The sequence below is a fragment of the Manis pentadactyla genome, chromosome 8, assembly GCF_030020395.1.
Source record: "Manis pentadactyla isolate mManPen7 chromosome 8, mManPen7.hap1, whole genome shotgun sequence".
In the NCBI taxonomy this organism is placed as follows: Eukaryota; Metazoa; Chordata; class Mammalia; order Pholidota; family Manidae; genus Manis; species Manis pentadactyla.
The window spans coordinates 81117843-81139788 of NC_080026.1; the positions used below are offsets into that span (position 1 = coordinate 81117843).

At 38.4% G+C, this 21946-nt stretch overlaps 1 protein-coding gene across 3 annotated transcripts in view; it reads left to right on the top strand.

Moving 5' to 3' along the window:
* The window catches only part of BICC1 (BicC family RNA binding protein 1), a 256510-nt gene that overhangs the window by 202228 nt on the left and 32336 nt on the right, over window positions 1-21946 (top strand). For all 3 annotated transcript variants that reach the window (XM_036895091.2, XM_036895092.2, XM_036895090.2), the window contains exons 4-8: window positions 16354-16433; window positions 18215-18373; window positions 19666-19719; window positions 20148-20342; window positions 20565-20816. In XM_036895091.2, coding sequence (XP_036750986.2) covers window positions 16354-16433; window positions 18215-18373; window positions 19666-19719; window positions 20148-20342; window positions 20565-20816 — 740 coding nt within the window. The remainder of the gene's footprint in view (window positions 1-16353; window positions 16434-18214; window positions 18374-19665; window positions 19720-20147; window positions 20343-20564; window positions 20817-21946) is intronic.

Below are 21946 nucleotides of genomic sequence, written 5' to 3' on the forward strand. Positions count from 1 at the left end.
TCTAACTTTTCTCCAACTAAAAATTTGGATTCTAAGATAAAGACCCAGAAGAGGAACATGCTTTTTCTCCTGCTCTAAAAGGATACTTCTAGGCCTTCTGTACTTAACAATCATGTCAGATTTGCTGATGCAAATTCCATTTCTCCTCCTGAACTCACCCTATGAGGGAGAAAAGTCCTGTTAAAATTTAATCAACAAAAGCAGGTGTTAGACAGAAGGGTAGGTCTGTTGAAATCTGACAGTGAATTTAAATACCCTCTCCCAGGCACACAGTAAAATTAGTCCATAGGGCATATGAAATCTTTCCAGGCTGTAATAACCTAGAGCATGCATTGTGTTGCTGGCCTCAGCACAGAGATACTCCCTTTTGACTCAGTTCCGTTCCTAGTCATCCCACCCTCCTCTGCTCCCCCACCCCCAAAAGCTGCCTCCTGCTGGTTTGAAAATCTGCATGTTCCTGGCAGGACAGTGGTCCCCTCTCCATTTATATTACTGCTTAGTGTCTGGTAGTTGCAGAGATGATTCATGCTCTGTTGTGTTCCAAGAAAACGTCACAGGCCAAATCTAGTTTGGGATATAGCGCTGTGGGGTGGTGGCTGCAGAGGGGGAAGGCAGGGCACCGGCTTGCGGGAAAGCTGGAATTGGGTGGAACAATTCAGAAGAAGGACCCCATGTGTGTATTTTTTATTGTTCCCCTTGAAACAGAGAGTAACTGGGTACGAGTGCAGGAAAATGTTTCACTTCCTTAGCCGTATACATTTTTATTTGTTTAGTGACATAGACAGTGGTAACATTTGGACCATTTGTGACCTGTCAACAGAAGGAGCTAGTAAGATCTCTTTCAAACAATAAAAGCTCTTAATTTTCAAAGTACTCCCCTTTCATGCCCATATTTCATTAGGGAAGGATTTTATACCAGTATGAATATAAGTACCATATCTTATATATTTGAATTTCCTATTTTTGCCTATTGCTTAACTAGTATTCTCTGAACTGCTGTTGACCCAACTGTATTTATTTATATGAACAGTCCTGAACTCAACTCAGTAATTTTCTGTGAATATTGGTAGCTCTTTATTTGAGGCTTCTCTGTTACCATATGTTGTCCTTCACTAAGTAACTATACCATGTTTATATTTTAGCAGCCAGGGAGCTGAGAGGATCCCCAAATATTTAACATTTGGGGCCTAAATCCCTAAAAGTTAGCAGTAAAATAGGAAGTATTAAATAAAATAGTATCGTTTGGGGACTTGTATACTAATTAGTATGAACTTTCAAAAAATTTCTAAGTAGGACTGCAGTGTTTCAAGTTTACGTGTCTTTATTATATATTCATTCAAAGCTGTCTAAATCAGTTAAGCTTTTAATTATAATTGAAAAATGAAAATTCCATAAAATCTTGAGTAATTGTTTATAATATTTAGCAGGTATGACCTAGTTTAATTTCTTTAGAAGTCTTGCTTAAAACACCTTTTTTGTAATATGTAAGTATCATTGAAAGAAACTGCTGTGAAAAATTCATATTGTAGAGATGTTAGAAGTTTACACTAGTCTATTGATTTTCAGACTTTAGAATTCCTGTTGTGGCTATAATGATCTAATCTGGGATTTTGCATTTTTTCCTGTCTTTCTTTTTTCTTTTTCTGAGAGAAACAGGTGATGGCAAAGGGAATACATCCCTTTTTTAATTGTCTCTTTCTTTTCAAATGTTATTTCACAGACCACAGACAGAACCCTCCCCAAGGGGTTGCCATGCTGGTATGTCGGACATTCCTAATGTTCCTCAAAAGTGCCAGGAAATAAATACATTAAATGTCAAATAGCATACAACAATTTCTCTAAAAAGCCAGGAGTAGGGTTTATCATATTCTCACTGATCATGCCTCTATGAGGATGATGATAACCGTTCAATAGTTTTCCGTTAAAACAAAAAGAAAATAAAAAACACAAACACTATCATAATAAAGACAATCTGAGACATATAAATATAATTTATACTAAAACCATAGTTAAAAAAAAGAGAAGTTGACAGCCTCTTCAACAGCTGGTGTTGGCAAAACTGGACAGCTACATGTAAGAGAATGAAACTGGATTATTGTCTAACCCCATACACAAAAATAAACTCAAAAATGGATCAAAGATCTGAATATAAGTCATGAAACCATAAAACTCTTAGAAAAAAAAATTGGCTAAAATCTCTTGGACATACACATGAGCGACTTCTTCATGAACATATTTCCCCAGGCAAGAGAAACAAAAGCAAAAAAGAACAAGTGAGACTATGTCAAACTAAAAAGCTTCTGTACAGCAAAGGACACCATCAGTAGAACAAAAAAGACATCCTACAGTATGGGAGAATATATTCATAAATGACCTATCCGATAAGGGGTTGGCATCTAAATTATATAAAGAGCTCATGCGCCTCAACAAACAAAAGGCAAATAAGCCAATTAAAAAATGGGCAGAGTTGCTGAACAGACACTTCTTCAAAGAAGAAATTCAGATGGCCAACAGGCACATGAAAAGATGCTCCACATCACTAATCATCAGAGAAATGCAAATTAAAACCACAATGAGATATCACCTCACATTGGTGAGGAAGGCCACTGTCCAAAAGACAAACAACAAATGCTGGCAAGGATGTGGAGAAAGTGAAACCCTCCTACACTGCTGGTGGGAATGTAAACTAGTTCAACCATTGTGGAAAGCAGTATGGAGGTTCCTCAAAGAGCTCAAAATAGAAATACCATTTGACCCAGGAACTCCACTCCTAGGAATTTACCCTAAGAATACAGCAGCCCAGTTTGAAAAAGACATATGCACCCCTATGTTTATTGTGGCACTATTTACAATAGCCAAGAAATGGAAACAACCTAAGTGTCCAACAGTAGATGAATGGATAAAGAAGATGTGGTACATATACACAATGGAATAATATTCAGCGTTAAGAAGAAGACAAATCCTACCATTTGCAACAACATGGATGGAGCTAGAGGGTATTATGCTCAGTGAAATAAGCCAGGTGGAGAAAGACAAGTACCAAATGATTTCACTCATCTGTGGAGTATAATAAGAAAGCAAAAACTGAAGGAACAAAACAGCAGCAGACTCACAGAACCCAAGAATGTACTAACAGTTACCAAAGGGAAAGGGACTGGGGAGGGTGGGTGGGAAGAGAGGGACAAGGGGGAAAAAGGGGCATTACGATTAGCACGTATAATGTAGTGAGGAGGGACACGGGGAAGGCAGTATAACACAGAGAAGACAAGTAGTGATTCTATATCATCTTACTACGCTGATGGACAGTGACTGTAATGGGGTATGTGTTGGGGACTTGATAATAGGGGGAGTCTAGTAACCATAATTTTGTTCATATAATTGTACATAAATGATAGCAAAATTAAAAAATTAAAAAAAGAAGTTGTGTGCCCTGGACAGGATGGTCCAGGCGGGAAAATGCAGGGCTTAATGCCAGTTGATGGGAGGACAGCTCTGGGTTTGGTTGTTTGGTCACTGCTCTGGCTGTGACGTGTCTGCAGTGCTATTACTAATGCCATCTTACGCAGCTTCAGCCGAGGGATCCAGAGGTTATATAGGCTTGTTGGACTATGCTAATGAGTGCACATCTCTAAAAGAGATAAGCGCAAATAAGAATATGTCTAGAGCTAGAATGGTAATCCTTCTCTCATTAATAATTAACATTTATTGACCACTTACTAAGAGACAGTGCTGAATAAGCCCATTATGTTATCCCACTTACTAAATTTAGTTTTCATAACTGTCTATATGCTTGGGACACCTACTTCACTCCACTACCTGTGCCAGAGACTGAGGATTCAGAAGATTAAATTTGCTCTACTTAAAGCCAGTTCATAGAAGGAACAGCTAAGGGTGATGGGGTGGTTGTCCAAACAGAAAGTGGTTGAGAGCATAGCTGATGGCTGTCTGAAGTCCGAGGGCTGTCTTCAGGGTGCCTAGGGGAGTGGGCTTTTTAGCATGGAGGAAGAGGGGATAGATAAATGCATAAAAAAAGACCAGGAAGCAGATATCAGTGACTAGTGAAAGACCAATAGTTCTCTAATGCCTGTATTCCCAGATTCAGTACATAGCATGTTGTGTGGAACATAGAAAACCTGGACACGGCGGCTCCCATCTGATCAAGGAGCCTGCAAGACTTAAGGAGAATGGTAGATATGCAGTAATAGGGTAGCACATGACAGGGGTGATAGAGGCCTGAGCAGTGATAGGAGAAGCCTGCAGATATTTACACTGCTCTGAGGGACCTGGTGACAGGTGCCATTTGGGTTGGCCTTAAGGAGGTGAGCATCAGACAGATGGAGTGAAGGTAGGAACAGTGCCATGTCTGGTGGCTTCAGGCACAGGCATAGGGATGGGAAATCAGGATGGTTTATTGCAGTGGTGGGTGTCCAGGTTCGGGTTACGTGAGGGGGAAAAGGAAGTGAAAGCTGCACGCACAGCTGGATGTGGTCCAGTGCTTTGAAGACCACAGCAGACAGTCCGAACTTATAATTCCATAAGGTTGGGGAACCATTGCAGGTTTATGAGGAGCATGGTTTCCAGGAAATTATTTGTAACAGCTAACTTTGTCTTTTTGGTAAAGTGGTACACTTTCTGTCACTGAAAATACGGCAGTCTAGGTGACAGTTTGGGAGGACTGTTATACAGAAGGTCACAGGTTGGGAGTGGGAAGTTTTAAAATCCATGGTCACTTATGTGGCTCGGTCTGTGGTGTCATCCTCACTGTAACTGGACTTTGTAGCGGGTGCCTGGCCCAGCACAGCCACTCCAGGAACCTCGATGAAGGACAGGGAGGAAGACGAGAACTTCGTTCCATTCCAAGCCTGAAGTTCTATGATAAAGTTCTGTGAGTCCTTCTGAAACAAGATTTCCTATTGTCTGTTGAATAAGATCTATTTTGGTATCAGAAAGATGAAAATTGTAGGATTTTTACTGTAACAAAATATATAGGATTTTTTTTTTAAAGGAAGGAAAGAGTTAAATTAAACAACCTGATTCAATCTGGACTTCTTTTGCAGACCTTCCATTCTTTGTTTGTTACTATAGTCTCCTGTGTCTCTTATAATAATTGAAAGAAAGTAAGATGAACACAAATTTGGTTTGCTGACCAGTCATCATACTGGTCAGCATTCATGTTTAAGTATAATGGTTAAAATTATAGTGTTCAAAAAAGACTGTTGAAAATTTCTGAATAGAAGATAAATATCAGGTTGTAATAATGCCAAACCAAAATGGAATCTTTTAAGTATTTTAAAAGATGCTTTCTTAATGTCTTTATGAAATTCCATACTGCTTAGACCAAGACTTCCTAACCTTTTCAGCCTTTTTGAGAATCTATAGATTTATTCAGAAAAATTACCAGTGCCTGTGTACATAGTCTTTGAGTCCAGTTATAGGCAGGCTCACTGGCTCCACAAAGATAGCATAGACCTCCCAGAAACTCTGACTTTAGAATGATTCAGTGGTTTACAGAAATCCCACTTCCATAGTTTGGAGTTGGCACAGAACAGATGTGTGTATCTACACTTAAAACAGTATTTCTTTGGGTGGAACATACAAACAAATGCCTTTAGAGGTAAAAAGTGTACGAAAGCCAAGAAAGTACTAAGGAAACTTTAAAATGCTTCTGAATCCACACATATTTCTCAAAGGTCCTGTAAACATTACAACACATTTATCAAGAAGCATCTGAAGGTGCCAAGATACTTCCAGTAATGTACCACAGGATAAACATGACCATATGCTGAAAACGCATCTGTGTAGCCTGGAGAGAGCGAGCGAGGTTGCGGGGGTGGCGAGGAAGGGAAAACGGCATTGCAGTTCTCTGCTGGGGCTGTGGAACTTACTTGGGTTGAACATGAAGAAACAGAAGTCAGTCTTTTCAAAAAAGTGTCTGCTGAAACCTAAGGCCTATTGTGCTTAATCTGTAAGGCATGGAGTCCACCCCCATTAATATTAGTGCATTTGTGGGAAAAAGAGGCAAGCACAAATAATGTGGGGTTCTCCACAACCCCCAGTTCCCTGTACACTTTCTCCTCAAGAGGAGAAAAGGAACTGGTGGAAAAGCTGTTACATTCATCTTGGTCTGACAGAAAACAGAATGAACTCCAAACGGTTTAAATAAACTCTGATGAAGGAGCTGCTTGAAGTGGACAAGATAAAGGGATAAGCAAGCCGGTGTCAGCAGGTGATGAGGCACAAACCTGGCAACAGCTGGAGGCCATCGTCGCCAGTGGCGAGAAGGGTGAGGGGCAGACACGGTGTCACAGCCCCCCAGAAAGGGCTGCGGCGAGAGGGCGCTCAGTGGCGTCTGGTCCTGGTGCCATGAAGCTGCTGCCTGGCTGCCCGAGAGGCAGGTTCGGCTGCCTGGGCAGAAAGCAGAGTAGAGAATGGCCATGGGGCAGGGCCAGTGGGGCTTAATCAGGTACCATTTTCAACTGCTGGACTTACCTGCTGAGGAAACAAAAATTGTTATTGCCATCCTGGTAAAACTGTTACGAGGGCACTGTACTTTGGAGTTGTTACCTACGTAAATTGATGGGTGGTTTCATTGAGAATGGTACATAAATAATGCTTTTCTAAATGCCCTTGTTTGGGGAGACATTGGAGAATTCTTCCAAGACAGCGCACTATACCTCCATTGCCAGGATTGCTCCAGTTTCCATTCATTTTGGAAACAATTGCTTAAGAAAAAGAGAGACGTGGCCATAAATATTTAAAAGAATTCCAGGTATAGTTAGTGGTGGCCATAAACACATGGCCTTCACCAACTATTTGGACTGTATTCCAACCGTGTCTTTCAACTGCAGTTAGCCCCATCATTATATATTCTTGCTCCATTTTCACCGGGCAGTCTGTTCAGAGTCCAAAGTATGTTGATAAAATATTAAGTGTAATGGCAGAGCAAATGAGAGAAAGTAAAAAATGGAATGGCAAAATGCCTGTCACAGAATTGTAGATGACAAAGAAGGAACTGTCCTAATTGAGACAGCACTGCTGTCATTATCTTTAACATTTTTAAAGGTCTCAGTCTTTAAGGAGATTCTCCTTGAAACGTAGTGCTTGCAAAGGAAAACAAGGAGTTCTAGCTTAACTACATTTTGTTTTAAAGTACAAAGACGTAATTTGAACAAATTGATCTCAGACTTCATTGATAATTTTTAAGGTATTTTCCATATTATAAATGTATACTTCTTCATGGTAGAAAATATAGATGAGTTTGAAGCATAAAATAAAATTAAAATTGTCTATGGCTCTATTACTTGGAAGTAATCACTATTAATTTGGTTGTTTTCCTTTTCATTCTACTGAAGATTTTGTGTATCCTTAAAATGAAATTATGATATTGGAATTCTTCGTTAGTATTTCCAAATTGTTCTCCAGACATTTTGTACCAATTTTTATTTCCATCAAGAGTATGTTAGTTTGTCTGACTATATATCCTTGTTAGTCTTACAACTTTAAAAGCTTTTCCTAATTTTATAAATAAAAAGTCCTTTGGTAAGGTTAAGGTTGAACTTTATTCACGTTTATGTATTTATTGACCATTTTTCTATTTAATTATCTGTGTTTTTTTGGTCATTTTCCTGTGGACCAATTAGTGGTTTTTTTTCTTGATTTATAGGAGCTCTCTTGTAGCGAAAACCAATTTATTTCAGAAGACCAAATTTCTTGTTAGAAAAGATAGGACTAATTAGTCACCCTTATCAGGTAATGTTTATTTTCTGTGATTTTTGATGAAAAGCCCTTGCCTTGCTCACAAAATAAAGCCAGTTTTAAAAACTGAACTCTCAAATTTTCATTATTTAAGGTACCTAAGCAGGAATATTACCTTTGAATAAATGTTGGGTGAATCTTGATCTAGAAATTGTTAGGCCTCAAGATAACTTCAGATATTTTAATTAGGAAAAATAATGGGGCCATTTTGTAATTTATATTTTTACCCCAGAAGACATAAATCACTTAGGAATGAAATATTAAGATCATTGGTTCCTACTTACTCAAAACAGTTACCAAAAAGTATTACAGGAACAAATAATACAGAATATATATAGTTGGAGACAAGGATATAACTATTGTTTCCAGTATATGTATGTGACTGCATAGAAAAACTATTACTATTTGTAGAAAGTGGAATTAAGAAGAAATTATTGGCAGATAGGCATTTCCCAAATAATTTTCTTTTGAGGCTTATTTATCTAATACTTTTTTTGTGAAGATTACTTTCTTAAGGTAAAGAATAAACTTGAAATAATCTTTAACACCCAGAGTTGTATGAACCCTTAATTAACTGCTCTTCAGTGTAATCTGTAAAACTTCAGCACTGGATCTCATAACAAAGGTGGAGAATTTTTTAGTGCTAGTCTCAAGTTGGTAAGTTATTTTTAGAACTGAATTCCTACGAATTTTGCTGTTTCTTATGTACACACTTAATTGTGCCTCAAATATCTTCAACAGACAGAATTTCTGGTTTTTAGATTTCTTCTCTTACCCGGCCAGAAATAAAGAGATCACGTATGTGATCAAGCCTTCATTTACGATTTTTCCTTGTCTAATGTGTGTGAACCCTTAAAAGTATGGCTGCTTTTCTGTAATGGCAACCAGCAGTTGTATGTGAAGATTTTTCACGAATAGTTCCAGCTGTTGTTAAAAAGGAACAATCTGCCTTGGCCACAGATTACACAGTACTTTGGGTTTAGACCACAGGCAATACCCCTGGGACCTGCCATGTACACTGTGAACATCAGTATTCCTTGGACAGAAAGTGAAGATTAGTAACTTCTGGCTCCTAGAAATTCTTGCATAACTTGCTGTTATCTGAGTACAGTTTCCTGGGGATGCATTCTCCAGGCACATGGCTCCATCCCCGCTGCGGCGCTCTCCTTTATCAGACTGACCATTGAGTATTAGACTAGGACTCCAGTTCTGTTCCCAAGGGCTGGTATTCAGTTCAGCTCTTCTCCATGCTCCTTCCTCATCCTGGGTCCCTGCTACATTGCCTTGTCACACCATGTGTCCAGGGCTTTGTTCCTCCTGTGTCACGAGTCGTCCATCTCTAGCACATACATACACGACTGTCCTCCTGTGCAGTAACCTACCACTGCCTGTGCTTTCTGTAGAATTGTTACATGCAGACAGACAATCCCAGATTTCCTCCTGGCTCTTTGTTTCCTTTCCTCTCCCTTCCCAGAATCCTCGTCCTTATCTCTGGAATATAGAGCTCAGATGCCAAAGGGATTCAGTTAGGCTTTGTGTTTTTAGCTTGCTTTTTCCACACTACATGTTCCAAAGCTATATTTCTCTTGTGCTTTGGATTTTTTCTGCCCTGTTTCTACCTGAACAGCAACTCTATAATATGCGTGGAGTTGAGTTTATACTGCATAAGATAAGGTGGTTTATAAGATAAGGTAGTTTATCCTTTTCCAGTTCTCTCACTCCTTAAATACATCTGTTCTTGATTATTTCATCTGTTATGCCTTGATTTTGCTTTATACTTTGTTTGCATTTCATTGCTCTTCTGAGATTATTTCTAGTTTTTTGCTGAGTCCCTAGAACTTGACTCTAATTTAAATAAACAGCTTTGATAAGGCACATAGGAATCTTAACGGAGAAGAGGCATGGGGCCTCTTCCCTCTCTTATGCCTTATATCTTCCTGAGGTTGAAATAATGGAGAATAATTATAATAGCATCTTATAATTGTATTTTGAACTCTTTAATTGCTGATGATGTTGGAAACTCTGGTATTCTATCAGCAGAAGCTCTTGTTTATCTTCTAGCTAGTATTGGGTTTTCCCAAGTTGATAGCTCTTTTCTGTGTGATGGATGCAGGGTCCGTTGGTTCTGTCTGTGTGTGTGAGTGCACCCTCTTGTTCAGCCAGAAATTGTCTGAAGTGCTCCTTACCATGGTGGTGAGAGCACCTCATCTCCAGTCAGTGCCGAAGAGTTGAACTGAGGAACGGCTGGAGGACCTGCTCTGCTTTCTGTCTTTTGATTTGCTTGTTGCTCATGCTGCTTCATGTCAAGAATACACTTCCTTTGCAATGGAATCGTGACAGGAAGCTACCTCGAGGCATCGTGGTGTGTAAACTGTGGGTGTCAATGGAAACATTTTGTCTCACATAAACTAGGTTCTTGAATTTAAAAGATGTTTGCTTTTGCACTTTTTGCTGTTCATGCCTCTTCTCTTCTAGTTGACTAGTAAGGAGATTGATTTTTTTCCTGTTTTAAATTAAGGTAAATAAGGTTGATTTTGTGCCTTATCTTAAGTGAAATAGTTGGTTTATAGAATGCTTACAACAGGTGGATTTGTTTTTCTGTATCCCAGGTGTGATGTCTGTTATGTTATGGCTGCTCAGTAACGTTTTACCCTAAATACTTACAGCTTGGGCTCTTCTACCCCCTCTCCAAATATACCCTTTGCCCTTTTATTCTAACTCAGTTTATTGTAATTCTTGTTGTCAAATAGCATTCCTTGAGAGAATATGGAGGCTGTATTACTCGCTGCAAAAGAAGCTGAAACTGTATTGACTTCCAGCCTTGTTTCTTTTAACATTTCCAGGCAGCTTTCATGAGTCAGGTCAGGTTTTCTCTCTCTCTTGATAAAGTGTCTATCTCCATGTAATAATGTGATATTGGTGTGTTTTTTGACCTGTATAACATTTTCATTTAAAAAGGAAAGTCTATTTCTCAAGAGGTCAGAGGGAAATTTTTGTTTCACAGGGAAATATAGGCTGTGGCCAGTTGACTGTGAGTTGAATTCACTTTTGCTGATCAGCAAAGTGACTTGCCAACCTAAAGGAAAAGTAATCAAAACAGCTCAAATATTGGATGGATCTAATTTTAACCTGTGATGCACAGTTAATAGGGCTTGAAGTAGAACCCCATCTCCATATGGGCTCATCTGTGCATTTGTTTTGTACCAACAAGTGTTACTCAGGAAGTGCCAGTGGAGTGAACACTGAATTTCATCTACTTGACACAAAATAGCGCTTTCCCAGAGTGTGCAAAACACGAGAAAATTCCAGGCTGCTGTCTCTGAAGGATCCATCACCAAGGTTCCAAGGCTAGTCTTTCACTCAGAAGCAGGTTGCTATTTGAGACACATTTGTGTTACTGCCTGGCAGTGTAAGGTTCTTGGAAACACTCCATGTTGAGCTGCTCATCCTGAGATAACCAAAAATTGGAAAATAAAGTTGTTTATGAAGTTAGTTTTAATTAAGAACCTCATAATACTGCTTTATACCAGAGAAATTTAGATTCATAAGAAAGTATAACTTTTTGATGATCTGGCCAAACACCCTCATAGTTGTTGAAGAAACTACTCCAGAGATTCAGTGACTTTTCCAAGGTAACAGGGCTCATTTATGGCTTAATTAGGATTCAGAACTTATTTTCCACACAAAATGAGGGAACTCTGTAGCATATTGCAGAATCCACATCATTAGAACTTAGTGCATTCTGTGTGATATCTTCTGGCTTTTCCTAGCATGTCCCTGTGTGATTCAAGTCAGCCAGTGCCCTTGAGATGTCTGAGGCTTTTCCTGAGACTTGATATATATTGGCTGTTTGACAAAATCTTTACCCTAAAGCCATAGTCTTCCTTATGTAAAAAAAATTTGGCCTTTACTTACTGCTTTGGAACTATTTACCAACTGTGTGTGTACCCCAGTGGTTGCAGAGGATTTCAGAGGACGTTGGAAATGCCGGTCTACCTGTCAACATTGACCTCTCCTAACAGGACTGATGAATCCAGCCCCAGCCAATGTCATTCTTGGTTAGATAGTTTCAAAGGTTAAGACTCCTTGGGAAGAATTTGAGAAGGAAGTGAAAAGAGCTCCAAGTCAGGAGAAAGGGAGGACTACCCACTGGCCTCTTCTTACGGATGTAAGGCCAGTCTGACAGTTGTATCTGTGTGCATTAAATGTACCAGAGCCATCCAGGTTTTAGGCCATGATATGGAACTTTTCCCCATAAACAGAAGTGCAACTGTAATACGTTATCTTTTATTTTGGAATCTTGTGGGTGGGAGAAGTGGTCAAAGTGGGAGAAGGGATTTGCTGTTGTTTTCTCTCTCTGGTAGAACATGGTGAGAATGAGAGCATTATTTTGAATTATGTAGGTTGAATCTTTCACTCAACAGCACTAGTCATGGAGACAGGAAAGTAGCTACAGACAGATCTTTGGTGAAACATTGAGGGCTTAAATTCATCATGTCTCAATAGCACATTTCTTCTGTGGCATAATAAATACAGTGAAATGGCTGACATATGTATTTTCTGTAAACTTTTCTGTGGGATAGGAATGAAACTGGAAGGTTTAAGTTTAAGGAAAGAAAGAAAAAAGGCAATAAAATATTCATAAATGTTTCCAGGAATGGGAATATTTCCAGGGATGGAAAACCAGAGAGTAGAAACCAAAGTACCAAGAGATAATCTTTTAAAACCATAACTAACCTTCACTTAAGTTCATATAAACACCCTGACTCTTTTAAATATTTATTTTTACTGAAAATACAGTTTTTAGCATGTGTTCTTATGAAAACAGTTGTTGCTTTATCAAGTCCTTATGAATTTCCATATGGAAGTCATAAAAACCTTTTAGCTCAAAGGTTTAGCTCTTGCAGAATACACGTGTAAAATACACATTTCATGCCTATGCTGTTTCTCATTACTTATTGAAGGTTGGATCACTGTCTGGTTTTTCTCTCTTCCATAGAATGACACGAGCAAGAGGTAAACAAATTGATGGGACATGAATCTAAAAACTAAAAATCTGGATGAATATATATGTTTTTATAGAGGTGCTGAGAACAGAATATTTGAAGTCAGAACTATTTGGGGACATGTAGGACATATGGTCAGTCACCTTGGGTATGAAGCTTAGACTCTTCCCACAGATTTCCATCTCCTCCCTGTGTACTGAGTTGTGTCCCAAAACAGGAACCATCGGTCCATTCAATAACAGTTTATGGAGCATCTGCTACTTGTCTGGCACTATGGAAGTTACACAGCCAGTTAAGTCAATTCCTATATTCAGGGAGCTTGAGGGTTGATTATAAAGCAATGAATATTATTTTTAGAGCAAATACCTCAAAACTTCCATGCCCAAATTGGAGCTGTCCTTCAAAGCAATTATTTTTTGGGAGAGGGAGGCTATATACTTACTTTCCAATTTCTCTACATCTTTCAGCAATCTTCATGGCTGAACTTTTCTTTGTTTTTATGTTTATTAATGGTTAATGTATTGACTTCCCTTTTTCCATCAAATATTTCCAGAATGGGTCTGAATAAACCATAGACCCTTGTGGTATTATTACATGGACAAGCTTGAACTGTAAAATGTAGCACTCATTGAAAACAGAGAGCTTTCTTACAGAATTTGAAATGAGCATGTTGAGTTCAACCTGGAATAAGAGCTCACATCTGGTAGATACCTTTTAAACAAGGGCAAAAAAAAGGGAATGAAAAATGCAATATTGCTAGGCACCTTAGCAATCAAAACCAGAATTTTTCCATGTTTATTTTTCTATGTATTTATTAGACTTGATTATTTAAAAGACCATTTTCCAAACAAGTGACATTTTAGGTGGCGGAGACAGTTTGATGTGTGTTGGAGACCATGTGTTGTGTGTGTTGTATCTATTTGCGTCCATTGACAATTTGTATTTTTGGTCACTAGATGGTGCTCCTTCACTTTGAAATGTATTTTCTATTGTGGCTTTTGCTTTTTGTTTATTCTGTTGATGCAGAGATGGTGGAAAATCAAATTATTTTTAAAATTGGATCTGAGGCTTCCTGTCCCTCTACAGATGCATAGAATTTTAATGTGATTATTCAACCTGTAAAGTAATAGGTTTTCAGATTATACCACTCAATACTTACTGTTAATTTATTTTCTAAGAAAATATATTTTCCTGTAGAAGCATTTTATACTATCTGTACTTGGCCAATAATACATAAGAGTCTACAGTTACATTTTTTTAATGTGGTTTAATCTGCTGTGTCCTATAGTTGACTTGAGAATCACTTGGGGAGCCAACAAAATCCCTGTTGCTACATCCTGGAGACTCAGGAAACCTATGTTTTAGCAAGTGCTACAAGTGAGTCAGATGAGCTGGCAGGTTTTTAGAAGTACTAGGTTCTAATCCCCCACTACAGGAATGAGCACTCTCCATAGAGATAAATGGCAGAGACAGCCTACAGTAATTCAAACCACACTTCAAGATGGTTAGTACCAGAATCTTGAATGTAGGCAGCTCTTTATGTAAATAGTGCCTAGAGGAATTTTAATGGGTATGATAAGACTATGAAAGCACGTGGTTTGTTTACATAGTGTATTAACATCAGCAGGAATCTGACAGAACAGGCAGTCCTGTTAGGATGCCTTAAGGAGCAAGGTGTGAACTTGATGCCATATGGTGGAGGCTCTCTCTGCTTGTAGTGGTTGGCCATCCATTTTGCCCTGCTTTTAGGCCCCCTCACTGTGCAATAGCTGATACTGAAATGGCATAGGAAGTTTCAACTGATCCTAAGGTCTTTGATCTTCACAGTGTCCCTTTGACAGGCAAGTGTCAGAGGAAGGATTAAGGAACTGGTAGGAAGCGCCTGAGGCCAAGAGCAGCCACCTGGAGACAGTCGGGAGGAGGCGGGGCTGGGGGTGGTGGCACTGACACAGATCAGCCACAGCTGCGGGATGTCGCCCCAGGAGGCAGGATGCTTTCCTGGCCCTGAAGCTCAGTGGTGCTCTGCTGTTGGCCATGATTGCTCCATCCTGGTCCAGTAGCTTTAGAAAATGGTTTCCTCCTCCCTTCTAATCCTTTCCTTCCCTTGTCTCACTCTCCCACCTCCCACACCTCAGTTGCTCAACTGCACCTTATGAACACATGTTATTCCTCATGTTATTGATTTTCCGTGGACTGGGGATCACAATATCAGGAAGATGTGTGTATTTTGTTAAAATCCCCACCAGGGTATTCTCATTTCTTATCCTAGAGAATTAATGGCTTAGAAGGATTTAGGCAGAACTGCCTCTTAATTGTGAAAGATGCTCAGCAAATACTTGCTAACTCTGACCTGAGCTGCCGTTTGTGCATGAAGGACTTAGAGAAAGTGGTGTGTCATAGGCAGGCAGTGAGATGGGCATTCCTGATGCTCGTGGTGGTCGTGGTGACAAGGGCGATGGTGGCGAATCATCTCTGTTGCTCAGCTGTGTCACTAAAGCCAATGGTCTAGACCTTTGGCCTCCCCCAGGGTGTGCTGGGTTTCTGTCAGGCCAACCCAGGGGTACAGAACACCTGGATTGTTGGGAAGACTTGGAAACCTGATTCAGGAGAGAACTGAAGTGGCACGTCCTCCCCTGGAGCTTTGGCTCTGATGTCTCTCTCCTTCTGGAAGATTCCGGCTTGGCCAACTGCCTCCCCTCCCTTAAGCGTTTACTCAGACCTCACTTTCTCAGGGAGGACTGATGCCCAGACCCCCCTTCTCATTGCTGGAACCCCTGGTCCTTTTGTCTTGTTCTCCTTTTTCTTTTCTTTTTAAAATAACAGTTATATTCTAATATACCAGATAATTTATTTGGTTCATTTTTGACTCTATGTGGTCTGTCAGGTCCACGTGGACAGGGGTCTTTTTCGTCACTGATACAGTCCCTAACTCCTAGAGTAGTGCCTGGTGCCTAGGAGAGGTTCAGAAAAGATTTGCTGAATGAATGAGTTCTTTCCTATGTAACATTCTGTGGCGGTCATAAACAGTAGTAGTAACATACATTAGTCACTTAAGGCTAATTCAGAATAAATATTAAATATTCTTGAATGAAATTAACCCTATAATTTAGAGTATGGATCCAGAGTTGAAAGACACTGGATTATAGTGAACAAGCTTCTGAGTGGTTTTCTGGGGCAAGTTACTGAACTGCTCTGAGCCTTAGGTTCCTCTATGAATGATCTCACGAAGCTGTGGTGTAGATTAAATGAGTTAATGCCCTTAAAGCCTTAGAACAGGGCCAAATGTGGCAAGAGATCAATTAATAAATTGAATTTATAGACTCCTCACTTACTTAAAAAATAATTATATAACATACTTCATTTGCAGTTAAGTTTAAAGCAAATGGTTAGCTAGTTTTCAGAAGGGAAAAGAATTCCAGATAAACGCACAATTTGGATCTTTTCCGTATTCCTGTTTTTATTACAATAACAACACAAAGAATGAATCAAACATTGAATTTATTATGGAATCTCTTTTCTTGTAACATCAATTTTAAAGCAGTGTTTGGGATTTCACATGAGCCCTTTTTTTGTGTTTTTGATTTTTTTACAGATCCCCATATTAAGGTTTCTGGAAAGAAAGAAGATGTTAAGGAGGCCAAGGAAATGATCATGTCTGTCTTAGACACAAAAGTAAGTGAATGATAAGGACACTCAGATGTCAGAATCTTGTCTCTGCAAGGGCTACTTCATGCTGTTATGAAAGAACCATTTGGAGAAGAAAAACCAAGAGAAAGTAATGGTGGGTTTTAAAATAAGCACATGTGATTCTATAGTGAATGTGAAGTTCTGTTTTAAAATTTGAATAGGTTCTCTCCTGTTGGGCAATTGAATAATATTATACAAACAAATGTATGTGCGTATAGGTGTGTGTGTGTGTACATATATGAACATATGTATGTGTGTATATATATGTACCATCTTCAGAAATACACATTGACCCCCATCAGTATAGGGCAAGGAATAAAGATTGCAAGCATTAGCTTATTTGCCTTTATGATGCCAGTAGTAAACCAGAATGATCTTCTGTACAGCTGTATGTGTGTGAGGGCATGAAATTTGATACTCTCTCTTGTACATTCTCCCTCTCTCTCTCTCTACAAGTGTGTGTTTAGAGAGATAATAGAGAAATTTAAATATGTTGAAAGGTATACTCATTTGTGGGAATTTTATTTTAATAAACACTACTAGGTCACTTACTGTATATTATGTACTTTGCTAAGCATGTTATAAATATTAATTTGCTTAATCCTCATAACTCAGCACAGAGATATTAGGGAGTTTGCCCAGCTCCAAGAGCTGATAAATGGGGAGTTGGGATTCAAATCCAGGCTGTCTGGTTCTTAACCACCATGTTTTACCACCTGCTATTTCACGGAAATGTTTTTTGATCTCTTGATCTTTTGTTTTCTTGTTCTTTTTTTATTTTTAAGAATTATTCACCTTATAAATATTAAAATTCTAGAATTCCTCTCCCCTCCCAAAAAAGAAAATCTTTTCCTGGTATTCCAAAGGTTAAACTCAAAGAGTAACTAAGTTTAAAACTCAGAGTATTTAATGGATATGTTTAAAATGTAAGAATTCAGAACATGCAAAACTATTGATACTTTTAACAGCTTGTATTTTGACTTTCATTTCCTGAGAATCGAAGCATTTCAATATCAGTCTCATAAATGAGAAGATTTCCCATCCGTCTTTATAATTTTACAACACTAAGTTTCCCAAAATTAAATATATGGATTCCAATATAACCATGATTATTATCTTAGAATTTTACATTTTTGTTTTAATGTAGCTCATCTTGTATTGGTTTACATAAGCCATTTTTTCTTTTTTTTTTTTTTTTTTTACTGCTAGAGATCTACGCTTTGTGATCTCTTATTCTTTTTCCAGTGAGAATAATAGATCTTAACTTTGTAAAATTTGACATATGGTAGTAGACAAGTTGTGAAAACAACACTTATAAATATTTTTTAATTGGATTTTGGTTTTATTTCTAGTTTTCTATGAAGTTCAGCAGCCCTAATATACATAAAGTCAGTCTTGTCATTGTTTTAATCTGTTTTTAGTTATTTGAATTAAATGTTTCATGGATGTCTATTAAAGAAAAAAATGAGTAATTTATTTGTAATTGTACCTGGCTTTATTTAAATGCTACTTAAAAAAAATATGTTGGTAAAGAATGTATCTTTCTATTTCTTTTGACAAACTTATCTTTCAATGATAATTTTTTTTTAGAGCCAAAAGAGAAATAGATAGAAATTGAACATTTATAGATTGAGATGATCTTATTAAAAAATCTGTCAGATCTTGTCAGGGTCACTTTTTGTTACTGTTCCCTTGGGGTGAAGGTGTTGTAAGGAGTTGCTCCTTCCTGTACATTCATAAAGAAATAATATGTTGTTTCCACGTAGAGCAATCGGGTCACCTTGAAGATGGATGTTTCACATACAGAACATTCTCATGTAATCGGCAAAGGGGGCAACAATATTAAAAAAGTGATGGAAGAAACAGGATGCCACATCCACTTTCCAGATTCCAACAGGAATAACCAAGCAGAGAAAAGCAACCAGGTGCCTTGCCTTTTCCCATGAACTTTTTTGGGACACATTAAAGACTGATTTTCCATAGGCATATCTTTCTTGGGAGATGAGAGCAAAAAAGTAATCATGGAGAGGGCATGGAGTAGAGAGTATATGACCCCCTCCACAGAGACTCGAGATTCTCTGCTATTTTGAAAAAATGAGCTGTCAGTGGGCCATAAACTCTTGATCTCTAAGTGGTTGGTAGAGGAGAGGGGAGGATGTGATGGTGGCATAAAATGAAGACCCTAAGGAAAGGCTCAGAACTCATGTGAGTTAGGTAAGAACCTGAGAGCTTTGCCTGGTCCAAGCGCCTGTCCATTGCTGGGGTTCTGCCTGTGGTATTGCACAAATGCTGCTCTGCGTCATCCAGGTCACCTGCTGAGAGGCGACACATGAGTGCCCGACTTGCTCATATTGACTGCATTATGTCTGTCTTTAGTTTATACACATTTTTTCTAGTCTTGGGTTTGGAAACAAATGGAAGTTCACCTGTCCACATGAAAGCACTTTCAGTACTTGAAGAACAGTATTATTGTGTTATTTGGAAGTTTTCTCTCTTCTAACCTAATCAATCACCATACTAGAAACTACGTTGGCCACAAAGATGAATAAGTTTTAGTCTTTTTCTCTGTGGGGACTAATGGCGACAGTGGGACTCATACATATGGAGCTAGATAGTAAGCCATGGTAAAAACAAAACAAAACAAGGGCAGTATTCAAAACATCTGACAGCTGGTATGGCCCTAAGAGCAGTCTCGTGTGCCCCCACACCCTTCCTCTAATGCCAGTATTCTTTAGCTGGCAGATCCTGGGAAAGGCCAGCAATCCCAGGAGAGGGCTAGAGAAGGGTGTTTGAAAGATAATTTTCTACCAACTAGCATGAAAGTAGTTCAGTATTTTGAGAACCTAGAGCAGCAGTATCAGCATATTTTATTGATTCTCATCTAGTGTGCAAAGAGTTTAAACAAAAGGGAGAAAATGCAGTCAATAAGAGAAATCATACAGGGAGCAGGATGGCTTCCTGGGGGCTGTGAGGTTGTAGGTAAGTCCAGGGAGTGATGTAGTCAACTGGAACAAACTACTTGAGGAGCTCACTAAAATGCAAATTCTGATGAAGCAGGTCTGGGTTGGTGCCTGAGATCCTTCCTTTTTAACAGACTTCCGGTAATGGCAATGCTGTTTTGTTGTAGACAGCACTGTGAGTAGCAAGGATGTAGATCACTGGAAGAGCAGATGTGGGTTCAATCTAAATAAATCTTTCTGTTCTCTTATTTTTGCAGGTGTCTATAGCAGGACAACCAGCAGGAGTAGAATCTGCTCGAGTTAGAATTCGGGTAACTATTATTTTAACACTGTAAATCAATGCTAGCAATGTTTGCATTACAAAGCAATAAGATTTCATAATTTATTAATTTACAACCAAATCACATGTTCAATGGGTAGGACATAGTGACAAAAGTTGTTTTAATTTGTTGAAGATATTTCTTAGAGATGTTCTGGGTTTTACTGGGCTCAATTTCTCTGATTTTGAATTGATCAAAAAGAGGCCTGAAGAAAATGCCATAGGCAGTTTACTTTACAAACTCTGCCATTTTCACAAAAGACTCCTTTCATTTAAGAAACTTTAGTCTACCCAAGCTTATGTTTATAATAACAGCAATTTACATTCTAGAATTCCATCCTCAGAAAAGAATGAATGAGTTATACACATGCCTATGTGTATAATGATTTAACTGCCTTGGTTCTCATAATTTCATTTTAGGAGCTGCTTCCTTTGGTGCTGATGTTTGAGCTACCGATTGCTGGAATTCTTCAACCAGTTCCTGATCCCAATTCCCCCTCTATTCAGCACATATCACAAACGTACAACATTTCAGTGTCATTTAAGCAGCGTTCCCGAATGTATGGTGCTACGGTGATAGTACGAGGATCTCAGAATAACACAAGTGCTGTGAAGGTAGGCAATTGGGATCATGCTGAACATAAATGTACAACTCACACAAGTTTTATTTTTAAAGGATTTCAGACTGATTTATTTTTCAGAAATTTCTCCCGTCTTACATTCTGGATTATAGAATGTTCTAAATTTTTCCATAGCTGTTAAAAGCATGCTAGACTCTTGCTGTGCACGTGGACAGTTGTGCTGTGGGATTATTTCCCTCCCACCCTTTTCTCCTAGGAAGGAGCCGCCATGCTGTTGGAACACCTAGCCGGGAGCTTGGCATCGGCCATTCCCGTGAGCACACAGCTCGATATCGCTGCTCAGCATCATCTCTTTATGATGGGTCGGAATGGGAGCAACATCAAACATATCATGCAGAGAACGGGTGCTCAGATCCATTTTCCTGATCCCAGTAATCCACAAAAGAAATCCACCGTCTACCTCCAGGGCACCATTGAGTCTGTCTGTCTTGCAAGGCAATATCTCATGGTAGGTTTACTGAAATAGGGTTAAAAAATTTTTTTTTTCACTCTCTGGGTACAGTGTGTGTTACTGCACACACCATTCTAATGTGTATTTGTGAAAGCACTTTGGAAGCCTGGTCGGGGAAGAAGTTTCTTGGCAAAAGGAAGTAAAGCAAGAGGAAGGTACATGCTGCCCTGCAGCCTTAGTTTCTTGCATAGCTCAGTAATTTCTCTACAGCTTTTTTTTTTTGACTTAGACTAAACACAGAAGAGGTTACAATGAAATCATTTGCTGTATTTTGTAGAAGGTGATAATTTTCATCTGATATGTGGTAATAATTTGCATTTGACAAAGAATGGCTTCTGTTTAAACAAAAAGTTTACTTTCTAAATTTTAGCCTGAAAGACATAAATTTTGGTAGCATGAAACATTTGAACATTTTGCAGATCTCTGATACAATGTTTAGAAATGCTGTTTAAGCCACAAATTTGAGTGTCATGAATTAAAGAAAAATAGCAGAATTATATAATTCAAAACTGTTTCCAGTTTATAATTTGCCATATTTCTGTTCTTCCTCAGTGTGCTTAAAAACCCGGTGTGTATGTAGGTTGATATAAAGTAAGAAAATGTAGTGACATAATGTGTATTCAGAAATATTCTTATTAAAAATACCATTGTATTCTCCTGTGCAGGGCTTGACCTTTAGTGACATTTGAATCAGTAAGCTTCAGATGTGACCTTTGCTATATTAACTTGCAGAATTCACTTTTAAGAAACTTTCAGAAAATCCAAATTTGTATTGTTGATTCCATTTCTCTGACAGATGAGAACTTGTTATAATCATTAAAGATTATAACACATAATTTTAAGAAATTATTTTGTGAAAATAATTTTTTTTTAGCCAAGTATACTTTTTCAGGCCCCTTTTAATATATTACTAGTTAGGTAGCATATATTCCTCTCCACAGATTATTATGATTTCTCTTCATATTTTCTTTTTCTGCTTTTCAAGTTCTTTAGATATTATTTTGAGTTCAGTGAACTTTTTCAAGCATTTGACAGTTTTGAATTCATATTCATAGTTTGACCATATCTGCCAAAAATAAAGGTTTGCAAGAAGACATATTATTATTGTACTATATTGAAAGGATGGG